The 18205-nt window shown below is 33.4% G+C and overlaps 3 protein-coding genes across 7 annotated transcripts in view; 2 read left to right on the forward strand and 1 right to left on the reverse strand.

The window, feature by feature from the left end:
- Positions 1-840, forward strand: part of LOC126978456 (uncharacterized) — a 39114-nt gene extending 38274 nt beyond the window's left edge. For all 3 annotated transcript variants that reach the window (XM_050827262.1, XM_050827261.1, XM_050827263.1), the window contains one exon: positions 265-840. In XM_050827262.1, coding sequence (XP_050683219.1) covers positions 265-537 — 273 coding nt within the window. In that variant the 3' untranslated portion in view covers positions 538-840. The remainder of the gene's footprint in view (positions 1-264) is intronic.
- A 130-nt stretch (positions 841-970) lies between these two features.
- Positions 971-8808, reverse strand: LOC126978467 (uncharacterized). Of its 3 annotated transcripts, none has more exons than XM_050827285.1 (3): positions 8704-8808; positions 5549-5735; positions 971-2502 (listed from the first exon to the last, which is right to left on the reverse strand). In XM_050827285.1, exons 2-3 carry the CDS (start codon positions 5715-5717, stop codon positions 1043-1045), a joined length of 1629 nt encoding a protein of 542 aa, XP_050683242.1. In that variant the 5' UTR covers positions 5718-5735; positions 8704-8808; the 3' UTR covers positions 971-1042. The 3 variants fall into 3 exon arrangements, with proteins under 3 accessions (XP_050683242.1, XP_050683241.1, XP_050683240.1); XM_050827284.1 differs by lacking the exon at positions 8704-8808 and adding an exon at positions 7542-7676; XM_050827283.1 differs by lacking the exon at positions 8704-8808 and adding an exon at positions 5844-6040.
- Positions 8809-12459: 3651 nt separating this feature from the next.
- Positions 12460-15732, forward strand: LOC126978468 (uncharacterized). Its single transcript, XM_050827286.1, has 3 exons — positions 12460-12569; positions 13736-13911; positions 14202-15732. The coding sequence occupies exons 2-3, from the start codon at positions 13740-13742 to the stop codon at positions 15626-15628; spliced, it is 1599 nt and encodes a 532-aa protein (XP_050683243.1). The 5' UTR covers positions 12460-12569; positions 13736-13739; the 3' UTR covers positions 15629-15732.
- Positions 15733-18205: the final 2473 nt, after the last annotated feature.

The following is an 18205-nucleotide window of genomic DNA, read 5'->3' on the forward strand; positions in this document are numbered from 1 at the left end:
ATGAAAAAACAAAACCTTAAAGATTTAAGGTTACAAACAAAGAAATTTACACGAATTAATAAAACCCCTTGACTTCTTTGAATTCGATTAAAAGTATATCTTGTCAATAATTTGTAATTTTAGAAGACAAATAATCATTTAACTTCTCTAAATAAGTAACATACTATTTAAGTTTATCCTAATGTAGATTTATTTAGTTTTGATGAGATTGGGGATTGAGAGATGAGGGATTAATAGTTATATTTTTTAATGCTTGTTTTTCAGTTTACAGTCGACACGGGAAGCTATGCCTGTTCTAATGTCGGATATTATCAGTTCGAGAGAAACGAAGAATGTTCTTCAGCTTTCCTGAAATGCTCGCGTTCAATTTATGGAAATATAACTGGTCATGTCTTGCGTTGTCCAAAAGATTTTGTGTTCTGGACCATCAGCAAGAGGTGTGAAAGAATAATAAATGTGAAGGGTTGTAAAAGGTCTAATTATTCATGGAATAGCAGATTCGAATTACCGATTGAAGTTAAAAATGTTGCACCATAACAAATAAAGTTTCTGGATGTGTTAAAAACCAATAAAGTGCAATTCTTTAGCATTAATGTAATGAAATTTCTTCATTAGTGAAGTTCTCTTAACTTTAAATTTAAGATATTGTCTAAATTAATAGATACAGTTTAGTATAGAATTAACTTGAATCTAGTCCTACTAACATTATTATTAAATTATCCAATAATTTCTGTTTCACAGTCTGTACTCATAACGAAAATCTGAAATTTATGAATATTGTGCACAATATCATTATCATTCCTTTGATATGCGGTAATGGAAATAAATGATTTTACATTAGCATCGTATATTATTTTACCACATAATAAAATAACTTTTTAATATTGTGCAACAAATAAACAATAGTAATCTGTCCCTTCCAATATTATTCCTTTCTTAGTTATTTGACATCATTATAAAAATAAAAATCTAGAGTATAAATTTTTATATTAATAATATTATTAAAACTATCATTTTATTCTATATGTTTATAAAATATAAATTACACTAAAATTACATCAACTCCCTTACAAGAGCTCCAAACACCATTACAAAAAAAGGACAACTCCGAGATAATAAAATCAGTGACAGTTTCTTCTCGAATAAAATGAATTGCGTTGTTGAATATAGTTCCTAAAAATGCATGGCAAGGTACGTTGGTAGCAACAATATTTCCTTTCAAATCAATTCTTAAGTCAGGCGAACGATTGTTGTTAACAGCAGTATGATTTACTCTATCAATCAAATACTCATCAGGCATCATTTGTGGTTCTCTGACGGAGACCGAACCTTTTATTTTATTCGTCTCCCTCGAGATGCTACCAACTGGTTTTTCATCATAGGATGTGGTATTAATGTTAGAATGTACATTTTTCTTCCGATCATCATCAGCAGGTTGAGTCCAGTTTGAAATGGGAAGTATATATTTAAAAAACATTGGAAGTATTTTCTGGTAATGTGTTTTATTTTTAGCTTCAGCATCTTCTTCATTACTTGCTTGATTCTTCTTGTTGACAATATCATGAAAAATATCTAGGCTTTTTCGTGTTTGCCTGCGCAGTAAACTATATTTTCTCGTGTCATTAATGCCAGAATTAGTTTTCCCCATTTCGACTAACTTTGTAGGAAAATTTGCATATTTGTCATCCTTGGTAACTTTTATTGATACCGCTACATTTTCTTCTTCATCTAAGGAAAGGTGTGTCTGATCATAATCAGTTGCATTGTCGTTTTCTAAGGCTTCAATGATATCACGAATATTATTTACTTTCTTTTTTATTTTAGGACGAAACACTTTTTTTGGTGACTTTTTAAAATAGTTAGAGCCTTCAGATATTTCTAAAATATTTTTCACCTTTGACATATAATTAGGATGCGGTGATTGTGGTGTTAAAACTGATGGATTGATAGAAATACCACCCTTATTCCAAATCGAAATACATCTTACAAAAAATGGAATAAACTTATTTGGTAAACGTCTCCAATACTTTTTTAAAGGTGATTTATCCATAAATTGACTTAATGGCTTGTAGCGGACGCGTATATTGTCAAATGATTTTGATTTCATTTTAATTTTTTTTTCTTTCCATAATGAATCTAAGGCTATTTCATTATTTTCATAATCACTTAAATTTGACTCATTTAAGAATGTATCGTTAATGAGCACTAATAGGTTATACTGGTACGAATGATATTTTTTGGATATTATTTCAATGTATGATAAATAAAAAGGAATATCTATAGTCTCATTTTCAGCCACAATTACGTGCATGTAAACATCAGATTTTTGGGATATAGATTTCATGGGTGTATCAGTAACGGGATTTTCTTTATGTTGTATTTTATTATATCTGTGTGGTGGGATTATTGCTACAGCAAGGACGCTATTATAAATTATGAACACAGTTATACCAACCATTGCGAGGCCCATCCACCAGTACATTAACAACGAGGACATATGATCTGAAATTTAAAAAAGCCAATTAATGTGACATGCTTTTGTAAAATTATCAACAATGTTATTGAGTAATCCTGTTAACAGTAATGTGATTGAGGCCGTAAAGTATTAAAGCGTTATATATTTTTTTTTTCTAATTGTTCGAATAGTATTTCATCCTACTAATATTATACATGCGAAAGTTTGTAAGAATGCATGTTTGTTACTCTTTCACGCAAAGACTAATGAATGGATTTTAATGAAACTGTACAATAATATAATTCACACATCAGAATAAAACATAGGCTATAATTTATAAAGATGTACCCCCTTATTCATTATAGTCTGCTAACTTAAAGCATTGCTAATTCTCACTCTGTCTTCTTCTATTGACCTAAGTCAGAATGAGAAAAAACACTCCTAAGCGGCTGTTTAAAGTTAGCGGACCATTATGAATAAGGGGGGTAGTGTGTATTATCTAAAACAATACTATGAGTGTCAGTAAGTAGGAAATATATCTGCAATCTGCGAGGTATTCATGTGTGCACTGCAAAACTTGTATGAGTTACAAAAAGTATAATATGCATTATAATTGTTTATCTTAAGTTATCGTAGAAAAAAGCCCGCGACAGCATATAACTATCTTTTATATGTAAACCATTATCGCCCAAATAGTGAACCATAAATACAAAAAAATATTAGTTTATTTCTTACGCACATTTAGTAGCGACAAATTGATCCTATAACAAAATATAAGTATTTAGAGTACTACTGATATTGTAAACGTGAAGATCAAGTTTGTAAGAATATTTATGGATCCTACTAATATTAAAAATGCGAAAGTTTGTATAAATGTATGGATGTATGTTTGTTACTCTTTCACACAAAAACTACTGAATGGATTTTAATGAAACTTTACAATAATATATAGTTTACACATCAGAATTACACATCAAGACACAGGCTATAATTTATAAATATACTAGCTGTATATACTAGCTAAAAAATACTGTTTAATAGGAATTTGGCAATAATATTTCAAAACATCAATAACTATTTCGTAAAAAATGCTCCCTGTTGTTATAATGAAATTATTTCACAGCGGAACTGTCAAACCGTGCGTCACTAAATTATCTCTTAGAAAATATGTCCATACAAAACAATTATTTTAAATGAAAATAATATGGGACCCAAATCGAAATAAAAACTATCCTATCTCTCAAGTTGGACTAAACTGCACTCCATGAAGTAATCCCCATTAAAATCCGTTCCTTACTTTAGGGAGTCCAAACAACGTGTCACGTAATTTATATATATATTTTAAGATAGTGTGAATTAACCAAAATAATATGATAATTGTCAGTAAGTAGGAAATATATCTGCTACCTGCGAGCTATTCATATGTGCACTGCAAAAACCTGAATAAGTTACAAAAAGTATAATTTAATTGTTTATCTTAAATAAAATTAGAAACAAGCCCGCGACAGCATATAATATATATTTTATGTGTATGCCATTATTGCGAAAATAGTGAACGATTAATAATTTATTTCTAATGCACATTTGCCCCCTTATTAATAATAGTCTGCTAACTTAAAGCATTGCTAATTCTCCCTCTATCATTTTTCTATTGACCTAAGTCAGAATGAGAAAAAACACTCCTAAGACTGTTTAAAGTTAGCGGACCATTATGAATAAGGGGGTTGGTATTTAAAGTATGGTGTACTAATATTATAAACGTGAAAGTTTGTGGGAAAGTATGGCTGTATGTTTGTTACTCTTTCACGCAAACACTACCTACTAGATGAATTTTAATGAAACTTGACAATAATATAGCTTAGTGTTAAGTGATCACCGCCCCCAACATTCTCTTGCAACACATGACCGCTGCCAGCATTTAACAATAAATCTATTGAACCAATTTTTTAAAATTCTGTTACCAATAGGAAGGCAAATTTTGAGTGTCTATATAAGCTATGTATGGAGAAAAAACAGTCGAACTCTTTCTGCAAAACAATGTTTGCCGGTTCACCTAGTTATTGTATTACACTCATGTAAGTTTTGTAATCGTTGGAGTTTTTATGTAAATATTTGATAAAATTTCGTTTAAGTCTATGTCCGATAATTAAATTTTAAATCATCTTATGTGCAGCATTTTAAATATTTTTTTTTTAATATATAACCATACTCATCTTGTGACGGAAAAAGTAGACTATTTCCTAAATTCTCGTATTTTTTATTTAATTTTATATTTAAATAGAAAACATTAATTTTCGTGAAAAATCTTCTTTTTTCTTCAGTACAAGCATGAGATGCGAATATGACGTAGAGGCCAGCGACAGGAGAGTGATAGAAATATAATACAAACGTGTTACTACGATCACAGCATAAGTTTTAAAAATCTCATAATATCTTTGAAAGGCTAAAAATGAGCTCTACACATACCCATCTTTTAAATCATATAATAACTTAGCCTACTTAACATAATATTAAACAATTTTAGGTGGCCTACACAGAACCAGCCGGCAACGCTGCTGTGATTCCTCTGGTGTTGCTAGAGAATGTGGGCGGCGGTGATCACTTAACACAAGGTGACCCGTACGCTCCTTTGTCCTCCTATTCCATAAAAAAAAACCAGACAATAACCATGCATCATATTCCTCTATAAAATCTACTATACTATACCACTGGGAGGCTCCTTTGCACAGGATGCCAGCTAGATTATGGGTACTATACCCTTTTTCTGCTGCGAAGCAGTAATTTGTAAGCATTATTGTGTTTCGGTCTGAAGAGCGCCGTAGCTAGTGAAATTACTGGCCAAATGAGACATAACATCTTGTTTCTCAAGGAGGCGAGCGCAATTGCAGTGCCGCACTGAGTTTTTGGGTTTATCAAGAATCCTGAGCGATTACACTGCATTGTAATGGGCAGGGCGTAACAATTATTATCAGCTAAACGTCCTGCTCGTCACGTCCTTTATTGACATAGTGAAAAGATTGTTACAAATGATTCTAGAGTACTTGGGATGAGTGTATTTTTACCCCCTCTTTCATATAAATAATCTTTATTGACCTGGCCAGCGTTTGATAATAGCTGCGGCTCCCCTAGCCTGACATCTCGCTCTACCACTGTACGGAATTGTATGGAGTCGTTTGAGAGGATTGCTATCTTGAACACGAATCTCTTCATCAGAATATTCATCGCATAGTAACGGATGGTGCTCACGTTTTAAGTCACTCATTACAAGCCATAGGTATCACTGCAAAAAAAAAATATTTATTTCACTAATTACCAACTAAAAATATTTTTTGTGAACTAAAACACAATATAAATTGAATTGATTTCACTAGTTAAAGTATATTTTCACCTTTATTCTTCAAAAATATATATATTTACACCGATATTATTTTTGCGAAAATTCCCTTATTGTCACCATAGATTTAACGTCAAAAAAGTACCCTAGTCATAAATTGTAAATGTCAAAACGCAGCCATGATTAGATTATTAATTTTTTTAAATAAGATTTTACTAATTCCTTTAATGTATGTGCGACAATAATTAACGAAAATATCGTAAGTATTAAGGCCGGAACACACATAACCAACAAACGGCACAAAGCCTCAAAATATTATTCCCATCATTTTGGACATGGACAAACGAGGAACACCAGAGGAATCACAGGAGCGTTGCCGGCCGGCATGTCGCACTAGAGCCGTGATGGCGTCGCGGCATATTTGCCTCCGAGAGAATATTTTAACAGGTAGCGCCGCGACGCGCAGAGAAACGACGCTCAGTGCGACACAGCAAGCGGCGTGTTACTTCAGTATGCGTACTGTTAATTGTTAAGTTTCTAGATTATTTTTGTCGAAATTCTGAAATAATAATGTGAAATAGTGCAGAGTCATTAAGAAGACGAGGAAATAAATTATTATTATTATTAAGTATTTTAGCAATCCATTTCTTCTTTTTATTTCTGATCCATTTTTATTATTTTTCTTCTGCACACAGTAAAGAAGTAATGATCAAATCCTCGTCACTATCGCTCTTTTTGTAATGTTGCTCGCACGCAAACTGGTATAGAAATGACGCGAGCGCTTACTGCAGTTGTAATGCGATAGGTACCATCGAGCGTGAAGCGACGCGCATCGCAGCGCCGCTCTAATGTGTTCCGGCCTTTATATGAGCTGAGCAATTTCTATAATAATTACGATAGAAAGGTCTTAATACAAAATCTGGACATCTGTTTAAGCCTTATCTGTTAAATATTGTTGTTAGCTCCTTCGTTTTTTTAATAGAATAAATCGTATAAACCTCTACCTTACGTACCTACACATTTGTAAATTTAAATTGGTCACCTATTATTTGGCTGTCATTTCGTCTATACAAATGTATAAATATACCGATAATATCATATTCCATGTATATGGTTTATATATGGTGTAGCTGAAAATGTAAGATTTCTTCTAAAAAAATCTTAAGTAAAAAGTGCCTGTTAATTTTATATTAAAATACATAGAGAACCTATAAAAAAACGTAGTGATAACTGTACTTAAACACAAGTGTTTATATTTAAAAAAAGTGTGTGTGTACTATGTATGCACGCAAGATGTTATACTTCTTTGGCCTAACAAAGCAAAAAACCTTAAAATTATTTATTCTTCGTGCTAGTATTCTACGTTTGTAGAAAGAACAATATTGTAAAAAACTTGCAAGGATGGCTTTGACAATTAATTATTAAATAACAATACGGCTGTGCTATGAACAAAACCAAAAAAAAAAAATAACGAATGTCGCAAACGTCAGAAAATTTTATGAATCAACTTCACCCTGTTACTTTTGTGCTACAACGATGCGCGCGCACCTTAAAATTTCACTCTTATCATATTTTCATAACACGCCTAAAGAAGTATAACTTAAAAAAAATATTTTGAATTATATAATGTGAATCTAACTGAAATCATATTTTGCATTTGTAAAATATACAGGATAATTATTTCAGTTAGTAATTAACACCAACCTCGTAAAACAAATATTAATTAATACACTTAATAAAAATGTAGCTTACCATAATATTCTTATTAATAATTATAGATTAATCACTCCGTACATTATTGTGAAAAATGTGAAACTATAATACCAAAATCAATCCATAACACGGTTTGGACGGCTTCGAATACGGCACGTTTGCATGTCGCAGTAATTTTGTTGAATCAACACTGCATTCGTCTCACGTACTGCCATACCATTCATAATAAAAACATTTGTAATAAGCATAAAAGTTCGGTCAAGGTTTTATATTAATCAATAATATGACAGAGGACACTTCACTGATATTCAAAGTGAAAAGAAACTAAGTTATGTATGACGAAGAAAACGATATTCTATCCAAAATCGTGTACTGGTTTAGCGCTTATAACCTATTGATAAATAGCAAGAAAGCGAAATATATAAAATATACTGTAACAAATGTCAAAAATGTAGATACAAGTGTTTTCTTAAACGGATAGTTGATAAAATGGTGAAATCTGCTAATATTTCTTGGCATTACTCTGGATTCCAAATCACAAAAAGGCCCATATTGAAGGATTGGCGAATAGACTTAGTTCTGCAGCATACGCGGTTACAAAGATTAGACAATTCACTGACATCAGATACGGCTATTCGCGCTATTATAACCAAGGTCCTAAAGAATCATTGAGAACAAAATTTTAAGAAATTAACATCTTGACTGTTGCTTCTTAATATACTCTTGATAAGGTTATGTATGTACATAGGCACATAAGTGAATTTGCTAGAAACTGTAATAACATAATGTTAATACCAGGAACAGACAAACTTATAATGCCTACTACTCGGTTAAGTCGAGGTAGTAAGTCTTTTGTAGGCCGCCGAGTTTGTTGCGCCCGTTGTTCTCATGTCTGAGGCATTTTTTTTGGAATGGGTGCTAGTTTTTGACTTTCAATTAGTGAATAATATTATTTGAATTTTGAATATTGAATAACAGCTGTTAACTTGTATATACCTATAGATAATGTGATTACTATTTTATTTTCCGACGTCTTCCCCAACTTATTGAGACAAAAAATATGAACAAATTGAAAATTCTTATTAGGTAATTAATGTACATATAACAAAATGATAATTCTTATTATATCCTTCTTCCCCGGAGCAAAAATAGGGTAGTTCCAGGTCTAAGGGTGTCGTAAGAAGCGAATTAGGGCATTTACCAGTGATGATCACATAATGTGATTTCTTGAAAGCCTTTCCTTTAGTGTATATACAATAGTAAAGATTCTAAGTACGCCTTTATTTTACACAGTTATGAAGAGCGAGACACGGACCATACATTGTTTCAATTCTGCCGTGTTTGTCGCATCCTTACAACAAATACAATGAAGAACGCCTTTCCAGTTTTCAATTTATAGGACGAGTATGTACATTTAACTATAATTAGTTTATTTTTGTCTTAGGTTACACAATTAAATGATATACCTTTCAAAGGATTAAATTATAAATGAACGTGCGTATTAAATCCAATAAGCAATGACGTTGACATATAGACAGTTCACGTCACACAAAAACAAAGCCGAAATATGGCACATGCCACAAATAACTACATAATAAGCTTGAAGTGCCTTATCTATATATTTCTGCGATCACACCAGTTGCTTAAAATATTATTGGTCAATAGGCAGCAATGTAAACACTTTTTCAGTTGAAGATGCGTATGTAGAAGTTAGAACTCAATTTGGACAGTGACATCAGTGGAGTAGCAGTAAAGTATTTTTTAAACCCTGACAATGATCAAGATCTGTTCAGTCGGAGGTTTTATACGTTTTTAATTAAAATACATAATAAAAAACTCGACTTATTAGGTTTGTAAGATTCTTAACTACTCTCTCTTGCTACCAACTGGCGCCAATTCTCTTTCATTTCTTTTGTACAAAAAAGCTGAAAATTATTAGCTTTTACAGATTTGCGGTGGTATTAAGCATCAATTATCACTAGGTAACAATACGTCTGTGATACCGCATAGATAGCGTAGCTCTAGTTTGTAATTGTTCCCTTTCTTGTAAGCCGTTCAAATTTACCGACACTGACTCTCTGTGCACCAAATACAACATTGCTAATCATTGTTCACTGGGCTTTAAAAAAAAAGCGTCTCTATAGTTTTCATTTCTGAATATGTACTGGTCGCGTTTTTTCATCAGTCTCATTCTGACAAGCGTGAGAGAAAGGGATGTGAATACTTGTCATTAATTGTAGCATATTTAATGAAAAAATAATTATTCGATTTACTAAATTATTTCATCTCAAATTCTTCATCATAAATTTACCGGTGATACGAGGATCTTTTTTTTGCGTAGTTAATGTATTATTTGAGCACTTTTTTATAGCACACTTAAGACTTGGTGACTGACACACAGTTGACATGCGACTAAGGAGAAAAGTGTGCTTACATTGACTTTAAGCACACTTTTGTCGTTCCGCTTTCAGACTGCGAATGATATGTACATAGAGCATCATTGTTAAAAGATCTCTGTTAAAAAAACATATTTTCGATTATAAAAAAAAAATTTAAACATATTAAAAACCGAGTAATTGTATTTAAGGACTGCGGTTTACAGGAATCGTGATAGTATTTGTCATAGTTGTATTGTGAAGTTTAGCGCCATTTATTCCCTCGAAGATCGAATTTGGTGTAGACATCGTTTTTGGAAAAATTTACTAAGAGTGTCCCCTTTTTTTATGTGTAGTTAGTTTTGGGTCTTAATTTGGAAGTTATTGGATCTTTTGAAATTTAGATGTTTTTTAATTTCAATGGCTTCACGTACTTTTGGCGTGTAAGTCCATTGTCACAGTGAGAGTGAGTGCTACAAAACCCTCACATTCGAGCAGGACCTATCTCTTGAGGTTTCTCTGCCTCTATAGTAGGTATATGACTTGAAGATTAATCCTTAAAGATTGCCTCAACTATCACACCTCCTACAGTTTGGGAATTTTAAGAGCGTACGTCTACAGACGTAGAGCCACTATAGGTCTACGGATACCTACAGAAGTTCTACTGTAGGAACTGCTAGAACTACAACTTCGTTGGCATAAGCTATGCCGTGTCTTATACTCGCATGCTGTACTTATAAATACTGTTTCTCTTTCATTCCATTGCATTGTTTTGCCATTATTCGTTACAATATGTGAAACCCGTTGCAAATTAAAATTTTAAAATACAAGCAAACTATCATTTATTTATTATTTCATTCATTATCATTTTATAATATTGGGATTAATATTTATTATTACCATATTTGTATAGACTCTAAGGACTAGCGCTTTCGCACTAGGTCCGATCAGAGTCCGATCTGTACCCGTGAAAATACAGGTCTAGAAATCTCGGACTGAATTCAAATATTGCTTACGCACAACTCCGACCTCTGATCCAATTCCAAGCAATTCAGAGGCCAATTTTTAGCATACGGGATTTTACGCAAAGCCACACCAGACCATCACGTCGTTGATCATAAATCGTTTCAATCGGCGCTAACTTCTGACAATGCTATAGTACGTACGAAGTACGGTAAACCCTTTCTTGGTAGATCGAAGTTTAAAAGAAGCTTTTTAAAGGACTGGTAATTTTATAATTACTACCGAATGAGTGTGTTTCGATTATATTTTACATCACAAAAATATATTGCAACAAGACATAAATTAGACAATGTATACGGCCAGAAGAAATGCTTGCAGTCCCATTAAGGTTAGTATAACTCAGTTCTTAATCATACAATATTTATTATTGATTACTTATAAGTACTTATGGGTAGATCAACACTACACATCCCTGTAATTCGGATTCGGATCGGACGCAGTGCGCGAACGAGCATACAAAAATACTATGTCTACAAACGTAGTGATTAAATTCATTTGATGGCTACTTCAAAAATTAACAGTTGATGGTCCAAAGGAATCGGATGACGTAAGCCGGAACTACGCAAGAACGAATTAATAAAAATAAATAAAAAGTGTGTGTGTCAGCTCCGACGTACGACTGGAGTTTACTCCTCAAGAACGATTGTCTTTGAACAGGTACTAAACAAAATCAAGTCCAATGGAGTCGGTTACAAACAGACATTCACCAGAAGCTAATAAAAGCGTATTCATTAAAAAAGATCGACATCATATGTAAGGGTAAATAAACGCATTAATGAAAATTCTTAAGGAATATATATATTTTTATTTTATTTTATTTTTTTACGGCTATTCGGCGAAATATTATATATCAAATATTTTAAATTTAAGTAGATCTTACATGATTACATCGTTATAATTATATTATCGAATCATTAATTATCATAACTGAAACTACAAAAATAGTTAATAGAAAATAAATCTTAATAACTTAAAAAAATTATAGATATTAAAAAAATAAAATGATAGATTAGGTTAAAAATTGTCTATTTGGCATGAAAGGCGATATATACTCTCCATAATAAATTAAACATTTAATTATGTGCATAGCTCATATAAATTTGTATGAACTATATTGATAATCTAATATTTAATAAATACAAAGCACACATGTTTATATATGAAATACATGTCATATTAATGTATGAATTGTAACTTACTTAGTACCCACGTGCTTATCAAATTTTCCGGCACTATTAATTATACCACTTTCTTCCATAATTTTTAGAATTTTCATTTAACTTAAAGTATAATAATAAATCAATTTCAATAATATAATAAAGCTTCAAAATACATGAAAGTGAAATTTTTCTCATACCGGGCGCCTTATATGAAAATTGATTCTTAAGGAGTAAACTCCAATAAACTCCAAAAAGTAAGCCGAAACCACCATAAAAATAGTTCTACGACTTCTTCGGACCATTTAAAATGCCTTAGACTAATTACTACAAAAAGCAAAAGGTTTTATGTAATTTTTTACATTTACATACATAAAAAACGTTTCAATGTCATTCTAATTTGAAATGAGAAACAAAATTTAATGTCAAGATATTGCATTTAATAAATCTTTTTTAAAGTGTTTCTTTTATGTATCGATGAGTTTAATTATTATAAACAATAAAATATAACGGTAAGTAAAAGGCGCATATTGGCTAATTGTAGAATATTAGTATGTTTTGATGGTTTTCCCGAATAATTATTATTTATAGAATATTTTGCTGTTGTCACCTTGACGTTCGCGCATTTTAAGTATTGTAAAATATTTATTCATATTTGCACTAAGCTGACTCCCCCAGCTTGCAAATTACCAGTTGTGGTAATATACAGTAATGCTAAGAAACGTGTCTTGTCCAAAATTGGCTCAAGAAACTCTTTTACCCAATTTTTCTGGTTGACGTAGACCTAGGCTGGAATAACGTGACGAGCACAATCGTGGTGTAACTAATAAATTTGGGGCTTCAATAATCCTGAGTAGCACCCTTTATAGTGGGCAGTATCACTTATGTTCAGGTAAACGTCTTGTTATTCATAGTTACATCTCCTAAAAATAGATAAATAAAATTCCGGAGCGGTTTAGATTTCAGATTATTTCATTTTTGTACCTAATGTTTGTACGGTTTATTTCTCCCAACGTCTAAAATGAGACCATAACTTATATAATAGTCGAGAAATTTTGTCCAGTCATTTGACGACCATTCAATTATAGGAAGCCAACTGCTAGATAGTCTGTGGCTAGCAAGCGGTACGTTAAGCTTCGCTTCGTCTCTTAAGCTTATTAATGTATATCTTATTTATACTTTAAATGGATTTATATATAAAAATTATGTAATAATAATTTGAAGAATGATGTAATGTTACATAATAGTTTATTTTAATCTCTATTGGTAAAAAAAATTGGGGTTGGGCAAGGCAATACGATAAGCTGTCCCATATTTTAGCGCTATATAAAGCTCGCAGTCTACATATTATGGAGTACTATGCTCATATTTAATCTGGCGCACCCCAGTATATCCAACTCGAACAAATTGACCTCATGCCACACAGAGCTGTGCGAATTTGCGAATAACCAGTGCTATGTAAACGGTTCAATCACTAGACATTGGATAGATTACTTGAAATAATTCGTTGTCTTCTATCGTATTTATCACAGGGAGTGTTCTACAGAGTTGTTTGACGTGATCGAACTGCATACTTATACTTTCTTAGATAATTAAATAAATGCAGTACTTTGGAGATGTAATATTCAGGATTGGTTCTGATAAATTTATAAATTAATCCAAGGTGACCAACTTTTAGCACAATGCAGCATCCACAAGTGATAACTGAAGTCAATCCCTTACTGAAACACGAAGGGGTTGATGGGAGTGGAGACAACAAGCCTGTCTCTCAACCACCAGTAGCTGTCGTTACTACTGCAACTGGATGGAATGTAAGATGTGTTCCTAAAGGGTCGTGGATGGCCAGATGGCCTGGTAAGTGTAAGCTGAATTTATTATTATGGTAGGTCTCCATCCAAAAGAAATATACTAGTCCACAGGTTGGAACTTGCTCATACAGAAACGTTGAACAAGCCTTGGCGTGGACCATGTGGTAGAGAGTTATCTTAAAGACTAATCATCACTATCGAAACAAATAGTTTTCAGCGTATGCCACAAATATGCTTATTATTTCCGTCTTGTACCTAATTATATAGCTTCCTAACATAGGATGAAGACAAAGTTTTAACTATCGATGTTTAAACGTTATTTTATTGATATTTCAGAGTTCATATCTGCGTGCTGGATGACTTTGATGCTGTTAACAATATCGTTTTTGGTGTTTTATACCCTTGGAATTAGCGCTTACAGACGACAACCAGTTGTTATTATGAGGTGCAACAATTCGAAGCCGGCTAGCAACGTTTATTATCATCATATAGTTCCCAGAGGATCACTGTTGCCCTTCACTCTATTCTCCGAATATCTCTCAAATATTGCTGGACAATATCCCTACTTACGATTTAACGTTAATTTTCTTATTGACGATTCCCTTCCAAACGCTGCAGCTGGGCGAAGCGGTAAAAAATCTAGAATATTTAACCGTCTAGTGCCTATCATGCCTTCCACTATTAATACGATCATAGAACAGAGTGTCATGAGAGATGTGAGAGATTTCGAGAGAAGATATCAGAATGTCAATATAACAATAATGCTACTCAGCAGATATATGGCTACAACACCATTAAAAAATAATTGGAGGAATATACCTATATCATACTTGTCTTTTTATGCCAGAATATTTAATATTAGGCAATCTGGTGGTATTGGTTTAGATTTAGTAACGTTTAATGATATTTTTCATAACTATCAAGAGATTAATCCTAAAATAACAGCCATATTAAAACAACACAACGACGGTATTGATGCCAAGAAATATACTGATATTTTGAGATCTTTGAATAGTGAAAGCGAGAATGAATTAATATCAATGTTTCTTAATGTAATAAATAATGTCCTAAATCTTACTTGCGCCTATTTCAATGCTGGTGTCCGTCATGAAGTAAACGTTTTTGAGAATAAACCATTAATTAGAACACATCGGAGTAAACGTGAACTAAGGGATGACGTCAAATTATCTACCAAATCATTTGAGAACCTTACAGGTACAACCAACCTTGATAATAATAACAGGACGCAACCAATATTCTTTACAACCCAGAGTAATGACACATATGAGATTGTTAATACAACCGATGTATTGAAGTCAAATAACCTAACAAAAGAAACCGACGCGGTTGTTGACATTAACGAAGCACACAACTTTGTGTTGAATTCTACTGATATTGCAAATGAACTACCTCAGTGGCTCATATTTTATGACCTTTCATTATATTCCGATATAGGATCATCGTACCTCCTTCCATTACCATCTGTAAAACAAGATAGCCAGGATATAGCACCAATGAAAATAACTGAATTTAAAAAACTCGCCAGACCAACTACGTACAACCAACTGTCGCTGAGTTCTGACGGACTGTTCATTGCTGCGCCGCAACGCTTCCACCCCTTTTTGTCTCAATTACTTTCGACCAGCTGCAAAAGAGTTAATCCGAGTATTGCAATCAAAGATACATTTATGAGTCAATGCTCCAATTTCCTACGAGATGACGTGTATTGTGATGGTATTTTTATTTTCAATAGTATATTTTAAACTTTGAACTATATTCTTATAATATGTGTTGTGAGTGTTACAGTTGTCTTGCTCTATTATTATTTTCAATATAGATTTGATAAAATACACACTTTGACTTGTTATTACTTATTTTTATTATAAAAATATTTCCTACAGTAATTGAATACATAACTAGTTCTAGAAATCCCTCTCTGGCCTCTCGCCAGTATAATTTGTCATTTGTGCATTCACATAAATTAATGTCTCATGCGTCGTAATTTATATGTTATTTTCTATTGATTTTTTAAATTACATTCTATCTTTTGTTATGACATCATTGTATATATCTCTTGTTTAGCTACTGTACGACTTACGACTATAATATTATTATACATATTCTATGGAAGAGAAGGACAGACGAGCATACATACGAGTCACCTGATGGTATGTGATCACTAAAATTGGTTACAGTACCAATAGATTTGCTTACCTTTTCTTTCTTGCTGTATCTGCCTTAGAGATGTTCTTCTCAATCGCATGCTATGTTTATCTATATGCTAGAGTCTATGCTTCTACCTATAGTACTACTGACTCTTATAGACATTATTGGCCATTATAATATCATCTCTTCAGCGGATGACTAGACACTACGTTTTCGTATTATGTCACTACTATACACTATTAGAAGGTGTATTTCTTTTCGTATGGTACTGAAAATACTGCGTGGAAGAAATATCCTTGATAAGGCTTACGGCTTACCGTTCTTATTTTATTACATTTAATTATTAGTATGTTTTATATGCGTTCAGGAAATATACAGGAACTAATTTTTTATTTTAAATAATGTCTTAGTATAGAAAATATGTACAAAAATTAGAAAACTATACGTAGGTGTAGTGTTTTCTATTTTCTTTTATTGGATAGGAGGACAAACGAGCGTATCACCTGTTGTTAAGTGATCACCGCCGCCCACAATCTCTTGCCCAGAGGAATCACAGGAGCGTTGCCGGCCTTTAAGAAAGATGTACGCGTTTTTTTTGGAGGTACCCATGTCGTATCGTCCCGGAAACACCGCACAGTGGAAGACCGCCACACATCCAGATGGTGGGAATTATATCCTAACTTGTGGCGTGTCGTGCGAAGGTGGACTTTGGTGGCAGGAATCAGGTTAAACAGCTCTTCGGAACACTCCCCGTGATAAATGAGGTAAAAGACACACAATGAAGCAAAGTGTCTACGCAACGCCAAGTGATACAGCCGTTCACAGAAAACTAAGTCCCCCGACAATTCGAGCTGCTCTACGTTGCACGCGGTCAAATGGATCGAGGTGATACTGGGGTGCGCCAGACCAAAGATGACAGCAATACTCCATGTGCGGCCGGACCTGCGCTTTGTAGAACGCTAGAATGTGGGCCGGCTTGAAGTATTGCCGTGCTCTATTAATGACGCCCAGTTTCTTCGAAGCCAATTTGGCTTTGCCCTCCAGATGGCCACGAAATTGGCAATCGCTCGAGATTTCGAGACCCAGTATTCCGATACTAGGCGAGGCTTGGGAACTGCTGTCGATGAGCGGTGATACGACAAATGGAGCTTTTTTAATGGATTTTTTTGAATGGCTTTTTTAAATGGATGCTTTTTAGTTGTAAACGCGCAAACTTGAGTTTTCCGGGGGTTAAATTGGACAAGGTTCAATTTACCCCAATCCGCGACCTTCTCAAGATAGGACTCGATAGAAGACACAAGTTTCTCCTGGCACTGGTCAACGATTTCCCGAGATAGACCTGCATGGCCCGTGTATACGGCATCACCAGTTCTGTCGTCTGCATAGCAGTGAATGTTGGAGGTGTCCAACATATCATTGATATGCAGAAGAAACAGCATGGGAGATAGCACACAGCCTTGGGGAACACTCCAGCGTTCACGGACTTCGGGTTCGAGCGATATCCGTCGACAACGACCTTGCTATAATACTTGTCAAAACATTTTTTTTAAGCATCTATTGCAATTGTCTGATACATAGCATCGTTCAGACTGTGTTGAAATCAAGTCTACATACAAGTAGGTATTGCCCGTTTGCCCCCTCTTAAAAAAATATATAGTACTCAAATAGCACTTAAGTGGCAGCTCTTATGGCACTTAAGTGGTGTTAATGTAATCGACAGTGACCGTAATTTTAGAAATTACTGCCGTCAGTAGTACGAACGGACTTTGGCCCTGTATACTAGGTACTTGATAGTAGGAAAAATTAATTGTGGGTAATCCTATCGTACATACTTACATTTTCAATTGAAGAAGCTTTACTTTTAAAGTGTTCTTTTACAAAAATAACGAATTGATAATAAAACACTTTTTATGCCTCTGCTTTGAAATTTTTTGCCATGATTTACGAATTAATTAATGAATTCACTGAAATTAGAGAACAGTTAATCTGACCTATACGAAATGAAACTTACAGCTAACAGCGGGAAGTTAAAATGCTAAATAATTATGAACGAACTGTAGGTTACCGTACATGGGTACGGACGTACCAGATTTAGAACAGCAGTCCAAATCATAGCGCATAATTTAATGTACCTTCTTATTTAATGTGTCATTCTGATCTATTCAAAAATGTCA

This window comes from Leptidea sinapis, chromosome Z (assembly GCF_905404315.1).
Source record: "Leptidea sinapis chromosome Z, ilLepSina1.1, whole genome shotgun sequence".
NCBI lineage: Eukaryota > Metazoa > Arthropoda > Insecta > Lepidoptera > Pieridae > Leptidea > Leptidea sinapis.